The sequence below is a fragment of the Sminthopsis crassicaudata genome, chromosome 6 (assembly GCF_048593235.1).
Source record: "Sminthopsis crassicaudata isolate SCR6 chromosome 6, ASM4859323v1, whole genome shotgun sequence".
Classification (NCBI taxonomy): domain Eukaryota; kingdom Metazoa; phylum Chordata; class Mammalia; order Dasyuromorphia; family Dasyuridae; genus Sminthopsis; species Sminthopsis crassicaudata.
Genome location: NC_133622.1, coordinates 36,810,801 through 36,824,296, shown reverse-complemented (window position 1 = coordinate 36,824,296; position 13,496 = coordinate 36,810,801). Strand labels below are relative to the sequence as shown.

Sequence of the window (13,496 nt, the reverse complement as noted above, 5' to 3'; positions counted from 1 at the left end):
GGCTGTTTTGCCTTTTCAGGTTTCCCTTCACAGGTTTTCACTAGGAATGAATGTGATCTTCTGTTTCTAGGGTGCCAAGAGAGAGGGCTTTGGGAATGTCCTGGCAGCAAACTGTGTATCAAGCATGAAATGGTTTGTGATGGGTTTCCAGACTGCCCTGATAAGATGGATGAAAAAAACTGCTGTGAGTGTACTCATGTTTGTCTAAACTGCCTTTTCATCTCAAGCACTTTATTTCTCAGCTCAAATACATCTTTGAAGTAGCCCTTTGCCCAGGGGACTTCATAGTAGCTGTGATCTATCCAGATGGGCACAGGGACTTTGCTTTCTTGTCTCTGGCCTGGTCTTTGTCCCAAGCCGCTTCACTGCTTACGTCACTGCCACCTCTGCTGCCCATGGAGACTATTCTATAGGGCACCTAGGCAGGAGGAAATGTTGTTTTAGAAAACAAAAAATACTGAATGATGAAATTTTACAGCTTTAATGAGCTTACATTTGTTTCATCCTGTACAGTGTTTTTTGTTTTTGTTTTTGTTTTTAGCAAAAGGCATTGAAACTACTTAATTTCACAATCATAAAATAATACTGTAACCTTTGAAATCAGGCACAGCCTTTTGGCTTTTTTTTTTTTTTTTTTTTTTTGCATTATCAGCTTTTACACAGTGCTTAACACATAGTAGATCCTTAATGATAATTGATTGGTAGGGGAAATGTTAGGCAAGACTTGCTTTAATTTTATTTTTAAAATTTAATTTAGTATTTTAATTTTCCCCACAATTATGTAAAAACAATTTTCAACAATTTTTAAAATGGAGTTCCATGAGCCCACAGGACTTTAAAACTCTGCATACCCTTTGATCCAGCAGTGCCAGTTCTGGGTCTGTGTGCCAAAGAGAGGGAATAATAAATGAGGAAAAGGACTCACACGGGCAAAAATATTTGTGGCAGCCATTTTTTATTGACAAGGAACTGGAAACTGAGTGAATGTCTATCAGTTGGGGAATGGCTAAGTGAATTATGGTAGGGAATATTATAGGTCTATAAGAAACAATCAGCAGGATGATTTCAGAAAGGAAAAAAAAGACCGACATGAACTTATGCTGAGTGAATGAGCAGAAACAGGAGAATATTATATACAATTTTTTATGTGATTTTATGTGATTGCTCAACTGTGATAGACTTAATTCTTTTCAGCAATTCAGTGAGGGGGAATTGAGTCTAAAAGGGTCAGAATTCAGTCTGATTCTACGTCTCCCAACCACAAATCTCTCCCTTTTAGGGAGGCCCCCATCCTTCTCTTTCTCAGAAATCCAGGGCCCTCTAGTTTCTTGGGTCCCCCCTATAAGTAAAAAAAAAAAAAAGCAAATTCATTTACACTAAGGTATCCATTTCAAAGTAGAATTATTAGAAGATGACAAAAATTCAGGCAAAGGAATGAGTCTCTAAGGGTAGATTTTTGAGGTCATGAGGAACCTGGGAAGAGGAAAATAGTTCCAGGTGAAGAAGCTAACCTCAAATTCACCCTTTCTGTAAAACACTATTCTTCCTGTTCTTCTTTTGCTTAGCAGCTGTTCAGTGCAGTTATATACTCTTTCATATTATTGGGATGAATAAAAATGGTGATTTTAGTTTTTATGCTGTTCAGAAACATAAATGTCCATAAGTAATGGTTTGAGGATGTTTTATTGTACAAAATCATGGTAGCCATCATGATTACGGTTTCAAAACAATATGCAAATTTTATGGAATAATCACTCTTATCTCTAAATAGTTTTTTCCACTTGTTTTTGATACCAGCATTTTGCCAAGAAGATGAAGTAGAGTGCGCCAATCATGATTGTGTGTCTCGTGATCTGTGGTGTGATGGTGGAGTACATTGTTCAGACAGCTCAGATGAATGGGACTGTGGTAAGTCTCGTCCTATCTGTCCCTACCATAAGTGAAAATGGCCTCTGGCTATGAAAGCTCAAAGATTTCTATGTCTCCTTGCCACCGTTAAAAACAATGACAGCAACAACAAATCCTTATTTTTAAAATTGAGGGAATTTTTGAGTGACTTACCTCTCTTATTTTCAGATGGAGGGATTTTTTTGGTTAAATAATTTTTTTTGTCTTATTTTTTGCTGAGGCAATTAGGATTAAGTGACTTGCCCAGGGTCACACAGCTAGGAAGTATTCAGTGTCTGAGGTTGGATTTGAACTCAGATTAGATAAATTCTGTATTTGGAGTTCTACTTTTTTGTTGTATTTCAGTAATTTCTAATTCTTTGTTACCCTTTTTGGAATTTTCTTGTTAAAGATACTAGAGGGGTTTGTCATTTCCTTCTCTACTTCATTTTATACAGTTAGTAAATTGAGGTAAGATCTGAACTCTAGAAGATGTCTTTTTTAAAAAACAATTTGTCTTTTTTTTCCTTTTGTGAGGCAGTTGGGGTTAAATGACTTGCTCGGTGTCACACAGCTAAGAAAGATGAGTCTTGATAGTTTTAAGTCTGCATTCTTCCACTGTGCTACCCAGCTGCCCACTTTCATATTTATAATATTTTAATAAAGAGATTTTGATCTAAATGCTTTAGGTCTTTAAATTGTAAGAACAACAATGACGATCCAAGCTTATAGTTTGGTCACAAGAGAAGAAATATATTTTGTCAAAATATTTCTTTTTCTCTTCTTAGTGACATTATCTAAGAACGTGAACTCCTCTGCGTTCCTGACCGTTCATCGGTCTGCCACCGACCACCAAGTCTGTGCTGATAACTGGCAAGAGACCTTGAGTCAACTGGCCTGCAAGCAGATGGGTTTAGGGTAAGGTCAGTAGTTTGTAGCACAGCTGAACTTCTCAGCCTGTAGTGGAGTGCATTAGTGATATCTCCTTCTTATAAACACAAAGATTTTTGGAAATCTTACGCAGAAAAGCTTTTCAAAGACAGAGGGAAATGATGGGGTGAGAATAGTGTCTTTAATTACAGACTCTGTTCTGAAGAGAGCTGCAACCAGACCGTGAGAGAGACTCTAAAAGCAAGAGCAATCATTGCATTTTGAAGCACTCATGAGATAAAAAGGTTCCCAATATTTAAAAGGCTTTGGAGCTTATTTTCTCTATGACCTAGATGGATAAAACTGGTGATTTCTCGACGATGTTGCTAAAGTGTCTTTTTGAACTGTTTTAATGAAAGATTTTTAATTAACTAGATGCTTATTAAACACTTTCTACGTGTAAAGGAAGGAGACAGTCACTGCCTTCAAAGAATTTAAGTTCTATTTTGGGATGGGAAAACAACATGTACACAGATGATTATAATACTAACATTTATATAGTACCTATATGTGCCCGGAACTATGCTAAATTCTCTACAAATATTTCATTTCATTCTCATAATGACTCTGGGAAGTAGGGGCTATTATTATACCCCTTTTACAGATGGGAAAATCGAGGTAAATAGGTTAAGAGACTTATGTGACCCAGAGTTACACAGCTTGTAAGTGCTGAAGCCCAATTTGAACTCAGGTTTTCCTGACTCTAGGTGGCCCTAATGAGCCATCCAGCTATAGAATTTGTAATAAGGAGCTGCAGGGGAGTGTCATGGTGAGATTTGCTTGAAGATTATTTTGACAGCTCTATGGCCGATGGATTGGAAGAGAGGAAACTAAAAGTTTCTGTCATAGTTTAGGCAAAAATTAATAGGGAGCAGCTAGATGGTATGTAGTGGATAGAGTACCAGCCCTGGAGTCAGGGAGACCTGACTTCGAATCTGGCCTCAGAACTTGTCACTTACTAACTGGGTGACTCCAGGCAAGTCACTTAATTCCGATTGCCTTGTCAAAAAGAAAAGAAAAAGAAGGAATTAAGTATGATTATAGTCATAAGTAGAGGGAATGGAGAAATGATGAATCTTAAACATTAAGCTATGAGGATTTAGGGAGAGGGAAGAATCAAGAAGGGCTGAATTTATAAATAGGATGATTAAGAGAATGGCGGGACCCTGGATATTTAGAGAAGTTTGGAAAATGGGTAAGTGGGAGGGGTTCTATTTTAAATATAATATTCTGTTCTACTTCAAGTATAATGAGTTTGAGATGCTGTTGGAAGTGAAGTTGTCCAGCAGACAGTTAGTGTTGTAGGACTAGAATTCAGGGTCATAGAGTCATCAATGTACTCCCAAAAGGAACCTCAGAGACCATTTAAGTTCAGTCTCCCTTTCACAGACGGGGAAATTGAACAGTTATTTAATTCATGGAAATTCAATAACTCATCAAGGTCACACAAGTAATTAAGAAACAAATATTTGGATTTGGGATTGATCCACACAGAGATGATAATTACATTCATGGAAGATGAGATTAAGGAAGAATAGAATGAGAACTAATGGACATTCATGCTTAGGGAACTTAAACTAGAGAATAGTCCAGCAAAGCAGTTGTAAGACAAGGAGGGAAAGAACAGAAGAAAATGTCTTAGAGCCCAAACAGAGAGTATCCAAAAGCAGCAGAGAGGTCAAGTCAGATGTGGACTGAGAAAAGGCTGCCAGAGTTGGTAGCTGAGCGATAACTTGGAGGAGAGCATTTTTGCTTGGCTGGCAGAGAAAATGCGCCTCCTTTGTTGGCATTCTTACCAATGTGGCCTTTTCCTTTAGTGGTTGACCTCTGAGCTGTGTCCAAAAATATACCATCCTCTGACCATGTGATGATGACTTTCCAAATTTAGGTTGGTCTTGACATATTGAATATAAAGTCTTTCATTTAAGTCAGCAAGACCTGCCAAAACCATCCTCCAGGGAGTAGCATAAGTCTTCAAGAACCCATGTTACCTCCAAATCAAGACAAGGTACCTTTGGTAGAGATCTAAAAACAGTTCTACTTTTTATAATTGAAAAAGTTCAATTTAGACTTGCTACTATCTGAATTTACCAAGAAATTGAGTAATTTTTTTTAAATTGAGTAATTTTTAACACTGAACATATCATTATTTTTGTTTCTTATTAAACAATAGTGGCAATGTGGTATAGATCAAAATCAAATAGAAATGGGGTCTACTAATCCATACGTAAAAGGATCATTGTGGCTGCAAATTGATTTGGCTTTGCAATATAATCTATTGTATTTTGTGCTATTATATGTTCATGTAATATTTATAATATATTTCAATACAATGTCATATGTAGAACATTTAGACATCATAATATAATGTGGCTTTTTTTAGGGTTTGTTTTCATTTCATTTTTATTTGCATTCTAATGTCCCATACCATAAGCTTTCAGTTTCTTTTGAGATATCTTTTTCTTTTGAGCAATGTTCTCTTCTAATTTAAGAATAATTTGCTCCTCTTTACTAAGTATTATCTCAATATGGCAATATGGCACAGGGAACTCATGTGTGGATGGATTGATTCAACCATGAGCCCTGTAATATGCCGTAGCATTTGGAGGGCCTTGTAAACCTGGATTTGCTCAATGACAAGAGAATCCATATCCTAACCCTTTGGTTCTGTGTTACTCTCTGCATTTTTAAAAGCATAAGAGGCAAGCACTCGGCTCTCTTTTTGGGTCTGTGATCCCATTGCCTAGTCTGAGAATAGCTGCCAATTCCACCATCATAGTGATGGAAGAGAAGACCTTGTTTCTTCAAAGCAACATCTTTCTAGTAGCTTTTCAGATATGCTGCTCTTAATATCCCAGGCTGTTTTCATGGACCCAGAGATTTAAACCATTTGATTTCTATAATTTCGTGCAATTCTTTGGGTCAAGAGAGTACCTCTTGTACTATTTTACAGAATTACCTAGGATGACTTGTACAGTGTGTTTTCATTTATTTTGTTAAATATTTTTCAATTACATTTTGTTCCGGTATGGTAGCATACAGGAGTGTTTCCTGTGTCATGCATTGGTGCCCATGGACCATGTGTTTAGCACCTCTGGTGTGGAAGTTAGAAGATTATTCTCAGAGTTAAGAATATTCAATTTTTTCCTTTCTTCCCTGAAACATATTGATTATGTAATACTGGTCAGCTCCCTTAAACTTTACACAGATCAGGCAAATCTCTGAGACAATTAATTTCAGACTATATGTTGATATGCTTGATAAGGAGTTTTCTCACTGGGAGTTTCCCTCCCCAAAAGCAGTCAAGTATTTAAATGAAAAGGGGGAAAAAAAGAAAAGGAGATAGGTTATGAATCACAACACCTACAGCAGTCAGAACCTGGCATCTTGAATATTTAATATTGGCTCTTTTTGCATGTGAATATTAATGTGTCTTTTCATCTGTATAAGATTTTTGAGAGAAACATCTTTCTTTGGGGATACTCATATTTTTATTTTTAGTCACCTCCAAATATTATTGGGAAAAAGATAAAATGTAATAATGAGGAAGACCAAAGAAAAGAAGTCATAAAACTCTCAAAATGGTACAAAGGAAAACCATTTCCAATCTAGAAGAAACCTGGTATTATGTAGTATTTTGGAAGATATAAATCTCTCATAAAAGTATAAAAGAAAAAAAAGTAGTGTTTAGAGTAGTGGGCTCAGAATTAGCTTCTGCCTCTACCTTCCTTTCCTTCTACCCCCCCCCCCCCAATCTAATAAAAGAGAGAATACAGAGAGGAGTTGGCCAAATTCACTTGTAATCTTTAGCATCATCCCTTGTTCGTGATGCACTTTGCCATGATGGGCTCTCACAGTGGTCATTTTTAGAAGGCACCAAGAGTCTGTAGGATGTAGAGGTGTACAGCTGATAGAAAGACCTGATGATCTTCCATCTCATGAGAAGCAGTTGGATTGGTGGCTTCCTTTTCATAAAAGCCATGAGAGCAGTCAAGCAGACCAAGTGAAATGTGTTGTGGGATGACTTGAATTGAGGGAAAATATAAGGGGTATAGAGAAGAATATTTCTATCACCATTTTCCCTATTTGTGTGGCAGATATTGCCAACTGGTCATCCTAGATGAGCCCTGCAAGGATTGGGAAAGATCTTTGGTAGAATTGTGGGAGTCCCCTTAGGACAAAGGGACCTCCAGACTACAGTGAATCTTATAAAACCTCACCCATTAAATAAAAGCGCTATAAAAAGGCTTTCTTGATCATTAGACTGATTGGCTTCTTATTTGAAACATCTTGCTTTTATACTGTTTAGTTCTAAAGAAGAAAGAATTTACTTGCATCTGGTTTTAGGGAACTGGAGATTATTGAGTAATGAAATTGACCTCCATGCAAAGGTTATGGGTGACATGTGGGAAACCATTTTCTTTCTGTTTGTCTTTCTGAAATACTTTTTATGTTCAGTTCTAGCTATATTAGGAGATAGATTTGTAACGATCAATATTAATGCCCACGGTAAAATGTTGCTTTAAGTCCTCCTGCCAAGTGACATGTTCTAGAATTAAATACACTTGATATAATTTAAGAAGCCACTTAGTTATTGACCTTTCCTGCATTAGATTTTTATTTTCAGTTTTTGAGAATTATGTAAATCTTGGCATCCTTCTACCTCATTCCACTTTCTTCCTTCCCTAAAAAGATCCTATCTTCAAGAGAATGGAAACTACTATTAATCTAGAGTATAACTGTTAGAATAAAAATACATTATTTATTGAGAACTGTCAAATAATCATTTTTGCAGAACCTCATTACTATTTTGAGATTTAAATATAATCCCATTTGGGATAAAATAAAATTGTAATCAAGAACTTTGAAGAGCTTTTTAAAAATGTCCATGCTTTTTCTTTCTCATTCCCTTTCTTTGGAACTGAAATTATTTTGTGCCATGCAGGGAAACTTGATTGAGTTGAGAAATAGACTTTCACTGAGGATTCTCAAGCAAAATTGGCCTTACCACAATTCTTGTGATATAATATTGAATGCATATTTTCTCTTTCAAAAAAGGTTAGTAGATCTCAAGCTGGAAGGGAGCTTGACTCCTCATTATTGCACAACCTACATTTCCAAATCTTTGCCAGGTTTTTCTCATTTCCACCTCCACAGTGTCTCTTCTGCACATTTCCTTCTCTACTCACTTAAGCCATTACAAATTCATTGGTGGGAGGGAGAGAAAATAGATGTATGTTAAATTTTTTGGAAGAAAGGGGCAGTATATGCTATGGGTATAAAATGTTGCATAAACTTTCAGTTGAGGACATTGTATTATTAGATTTTAGGTGCTGGGTCTGAAGTCAGGAAGACTCATCTTCCTGAATTCAGATTTGGCTTCAGGCATTTACCAGCTGTGCCTGGGTAAGTCACTTCACCTTGTTTGCCTCAGTTTCTTTATTTGTAAAATAAGCTGAAGAAGAAAGGGTAAACAAATCCAGTGTCTTTGCCAAGAAAACCGCTAAATGGGGTCGTGAAGAGTAAGATATGACTGAAATGACTGAACAATAAAAATTATTAGATTTACTTTCCTGTTTTATTTTATTACAAGAGACTTCTCATAAAATGAGATTTGTAGATGGCTATAAGATAAAAACAAAACCCATCAATAAAACTAATTATATTTTAAAAAAAAAAGAAAAATAAGACATTTATGAGTTAGTTTATGATATGCACTGGCTTAGGGTACTGATAAATCATTGATTTATCACAATGATACGTCACAAATCCATTGAGATAAATTTAATTTATTTTAATTCAATGAGCATTTATTAAGTGATTATCATGAGTAAGGTTTGGTATGTGCTGGGTTCTAGAAATACAAACACAACCCAAAAAAATAATCCAAATCATCAAGGAGTTTACATTCTCCTAGGGGACATAAAAGACAAATAATCAATCAACATTCATACTACAAGATAATCTGAGCTAGGAAAAAAGCACTTTTAACTATGGGCCTAGGAAAGACTTCTATGTTTCTTAACTATGGGTCACAATCTCATATGGGGTCAGTTAACTGAATGTGGGAGTCATAAAGTTGTGATTTATTACCAATAAATGTTTGATTTGTATACCTGCTTTATATATTCATATACCTGGGATCATGGAAAAATTTCTCAAGTGAAGAAGGGTCACAAGTGGGAAAAGTCTCTGCAGGACTTATTAAACTTTTCTAAAATTCACATGAAGGGAAAGAAAGAGTAAGTATATCCCAAGCATGCAAGAAAGTCTGCTTGACTGAAATTTGTGTGAAGGGGAAGGACGGGAAATAATGGAACTGTTGACTGTAGCCATGTTTTGAAGGGTTTTATGTGATCATTTGAAGAGTTTGTATTTTATCCTAAAGGCAATCGGCAACTACTGGGGCTTCTTGTGAAAAACCTTGGCATAGTTTTGCTTTAGGAAGAATCTTTTAGCAGCTGTTTAAGAGGATGATGTGGAGAGGGAAAACAATAGAAGCTGGGAGTCCACAACGGAGGCTTGGTAATAAGGGCCAGAGCTTGGGTGATGGCCACAGAATGGATAGAAAGAAGCATCTGGATAGTGAGGAATTGCAGAGACAGGATTGGCAAGACTTGGCAACTGATTGGATTTAGGGGTAAGGGAGATGGAAGAATAAAGAACACTGTCTTCTAAAACTCACTTTCTGTCTCAGTTTGGGCAGATCAATTAACTTCCCCAGATTTCGTTTTTCTTATTTGTGAAATGAGGGGTGATGGACTAGCACAAAGCACCCTATATGGGCTTGTAACTGAATGTGGGAGCTGCAAAATTATGATTTATGATCAACAAATGTTTGATTTGTATGCTTATTTTATATACCTATGTACCTGGGGACACACAAATTTCTCAGGAAAAAAAGATCATGAGTGAGAAAAGTTCAAGAAGTCCTGAACTTGATGACCACTGGATGTCCTCTCAGATCTTGAACTATGACTAAAAACAAAACATTGAATAATAGAACTCCAAATAATCTGATTTACCTTAGTTTTTCCCCCAGGTATCCTACTTGTAAGGTAAAAGCATTATATTGGGAGAAACAAATGAAAAATAAAAGGGTTTCATCAAAAGCAGGAACAGCCCTTGTGTATTTTTTATATTAGTTTTAGAATTTTACATTTATCTTTATTAAATTTCATCTCAATTCATCTCTCTGTTCCAGCCTATTGAAATCTCTCTGCATGCAAATTCTGTCAGTAATAGCTAAAATTTCTAAAACACTTCCAGATTTGTAAAATGTTTTGTGACTTGCCCAAGATCATATAATTGGTGGGGGGAGATAGTGGAGATTTGAACCCAAGTCTGCCTTGCTCTTCTATAGAAGAGCACTGTATTCATTGCACAACACAGCTGTCAACTAATATGCAAAGCATCCCTCAAAACAAACTTACAATTTTAATATTTTGAAACTGCACCAAAATTTTTGAGATCTTTTCTATTAACAACACCTTCCAGCTTTGTCTCACATGAGGATTTGGCCAGCATGCTTTTGGTGCTCATACACACATTATTAATAACAATATTGAACAAGCTAGGGATAAAGTGCTGTGACACCCCCTGATGCGATCCCTTTATTTGACATAGTCATTAATTATCACTCTTTGGTCACTGGGTTTCTGTAAATTGTATTTTGCAATTATAAAAGAATCTGTTTAATTCAATCCAAACAATGTTAATTAAACTCCTACCACATGCAAGGCACTACACTGGGCACTGGCGGGTTACAAAGATGAAAAAACCCATACACTCCTTGCCTGGAAGTAAACTTCATCAATCGAGGGACCCTTAATTAACCGGATGAGAAGAAGGAGAGATGGGGGCAGTGATCCAGGAAAATTTGACAAGCTGGCTAGGAAAAAGGGAAGGCTTCTCCTTTGAACCTTGTAAGGAAGGTCAGTTATAAGGTCTTAACTTAATAATTTAAGGTCAGTTGGGCAAAGACACATTCCTAGTAAAGGGCAGAGCTGGGACCAGAATTCCATTTCCAAAGCTCCTTATTGCTTCAATTCTCAAAGAGTCTTAAAGGCAGACTATGGACTTGTTTCAACTCTTGTTGAATTTTTTTAAGTACAACAAGAACTTTCTGTCTGTTTAGTTAATTAGAAAATTCAATTACACTTTATTTCTGAAATATTCTTATTTCTTGAAGTTATTCTAGTTAAGATAACAGCTAAGACTTTTCCTCAGCCTTGCCTCCCCCATTCTTGTTTTAATTTCCTTCCCATCCCATAGATTCTAAATTCAAGTTAACCACTTTTTTAAACACCAGGAAAACCACTAAGAGGCAGTCATTTGACCACATAGTGTTCTAGGCAATTCACTGACTTTAGGTTGAAGAAAAGATGCTCAACTGAGTAGGCTGATGGATTTTCCTCACCCGGGAGTTTCCAATACATTGAAACAGCAGTTCTATTCTCTATATCTCTTTTAGTTAATGGCTCCCAAACAAGGGTAGTAGTTTGACAGGACTAGATAATACTGACCATTCAGTGGGAAAGTTTCAAACTGTGATTTAAAAACATGACCTCCCAAGAATGGTATAATTTGAAGTGATTTGTCTCATTCACCAAATGGAACAGCTTGGATTGGATTATTGTGAGGACCCAGAGTCGAATCCTCAGGTTTATTTTGCCCTGATGCATTACAACATTAGACAAGACTTGCCTTCCTAAAACAGAGCTAATGTCTCTCATGTGGACTCCAACTGTTGCCTCTAGCATGACTTGTTCTGCTGGCAAGATCTAAAGAAGGCTGACTTTGCGGGGTGTGGGCTAATTTCCATTCCTTTGGTGAGCGGCGCTAACACAAAGAAGTTGCAGCCTTGGACCTTATTTATGAGATGCTTTGGGAGCTGAAATGAATTCGGCTCCTTAAATGTTTCCTTAGGAAATAGTGAGCTATTTCACTTTGTTCCTGATAGACTTGAGAGATGCTGGGATGCTGGGCAATGTGCTTGCTGGTCATACCTTTTACCAGATTCTACTTTGTGACTTGCCCAAGATCACCTAGCTGGTAGAAGGAGGTAGTGGAGATCTGAACTCGGGTCCTCCTTGTTCCAAGAAGAAAACTCTATCCATTATACTATCCACTAATATATAAAGTATTCCCAAAGATTTAGGGCAGCTAAAGTTTCTTTCTGTCTCAGTAAAATGAGAATATTAGTTTAGATTTTTAAAGGTTTTTTTTTCTTTTCTTCCAACTTCAACATTCTGGTCCTAAAAATTGTGGCTTGTGTGCAGGAATGTGAAATTGGCTTTCCTGAAGACCATTGATGAACTACCACCCAATGCAACATATAGTAGAAAGGAAGAGGGGAGGTCATGTGTCATGAGACATGGTTCTAATCCTAGAACCGCAATTTTACTAGAAATGTTCTGTGGGACATTGGGTAAGTCATTTATTCTTCCTCTGTGAAACTGGTGAATCAAACGAGATAATTATTAAGCGCTGACCCTGCCATTGTTCTCCTCACTGGGGATGAAAAGACAGGAAGGGGGAAAAATTCCATTTTCTCAACAAGCTTGTATTTCAAGCTGTTATTTTCTAAACAATCTCTAATTTTTTTAACTCCAAAATTTTAATGAACTTTGCTTGTAGCTTTTTAAAAATACATTAATGCTTGAGCAAAGATTAACAAAAATTAAACTTTTTCATTATAGTGCAAGGAATTTTTAGGAGTCCTCTCTGTTCCCATCTTCCCAAGATATCTTAGATTATGCCAATTGAAATATATTGGAGAGAGGATACTTAAAGTAAACCTGTGGAATTTTTCCTTTCTTTTAAAATAAAGAAATTATTATCTGGGACTTTCAAGATTGATTTGAGGGGCAGAATAGTATTATTAAGAAAGGCTAAAACCATTCAGATACTCAGATGTGATATCATGGAAGAATTATAAGCAAATGGATTGATGGACCATTTCTAAAGCTGAAAGATTTATTATTATGCCCTGTTAGTGTTTTGCTCTTTTCTGGAAACTGTTCTCCATAATGATATTTTCCCTGGGTGATGTGTTTTTCAGATTCTGCTTGATGTGTTATAGAAGTTAAGGCTTTATTGCCATCACTGGTTATAACTAAGAGGCAGGTTTCCCCACTCCTCCCATCCTCTCATCTCCCCTGCTTACCCATATGCAAAGATTTTTTTTTCACCTTTAATGGGGTAGCTAAGTGGTCAGGAAGTGTAGAAGATCTCTAGAATGTTAAGGAATTATTTAAAGTGATTTCCTAATCAAACATCAATAGGAGCTCATTAATTAATTAATAATGGATTATTAATTAGATTTCTTGTTCAAGTTTCTTGTGATCGTGTATAAATGCAGAACTCTAATAGACAACATTCAGTAATACTCTTAGAGGACTATTTTATTAAAGAAGGGTTTTCCTCATATTGTTTTGGTTCCTTGTACCTAAATCTTGGAATTTCCAATGGATGGGATATGTGGGATAAACTTCTAAAAAGTGGTAAAAAAAAGATCTGGGGTGGGGGGTCTCTAGGTGGTGCAGTGGATAGAGTACAGGCTCTGAAGTCAGGAGGACCTGAGTTCAGATCTGACCTCAGACACTTAATACTTCCTGGCTGTGTGACTCTGGGCACGTCACCTAACCCCGACTGCCTTAGCAAAATTTAAAAAAAAA

The 13,496-nt window shown here is 36.5% G+C and overlaps 1 protein-coding gene across 1 annotated transcript in view; it reads left to right on the top strand.

Annotated features, from left to right (window-relative positions):
* The window catches only part of CORIN (corin, serine peptidase), a 182,369-nt gene that overhangs the window by 154,124 nt on the left and 14,749 nt on the right, over window positions 1-13,496 (top strand). The window contains 3 exon segments of the mRNA XM_074274153.1: window positions 71-184; window positions 1,798-1,908; window positions 2,676-2,805. Of these exon segments, the coding sequence (XP_074130254.1) occupies window positions 71-184; window positions 1,798-1,908; window positions 2,676-2,805 (355 nt within the window).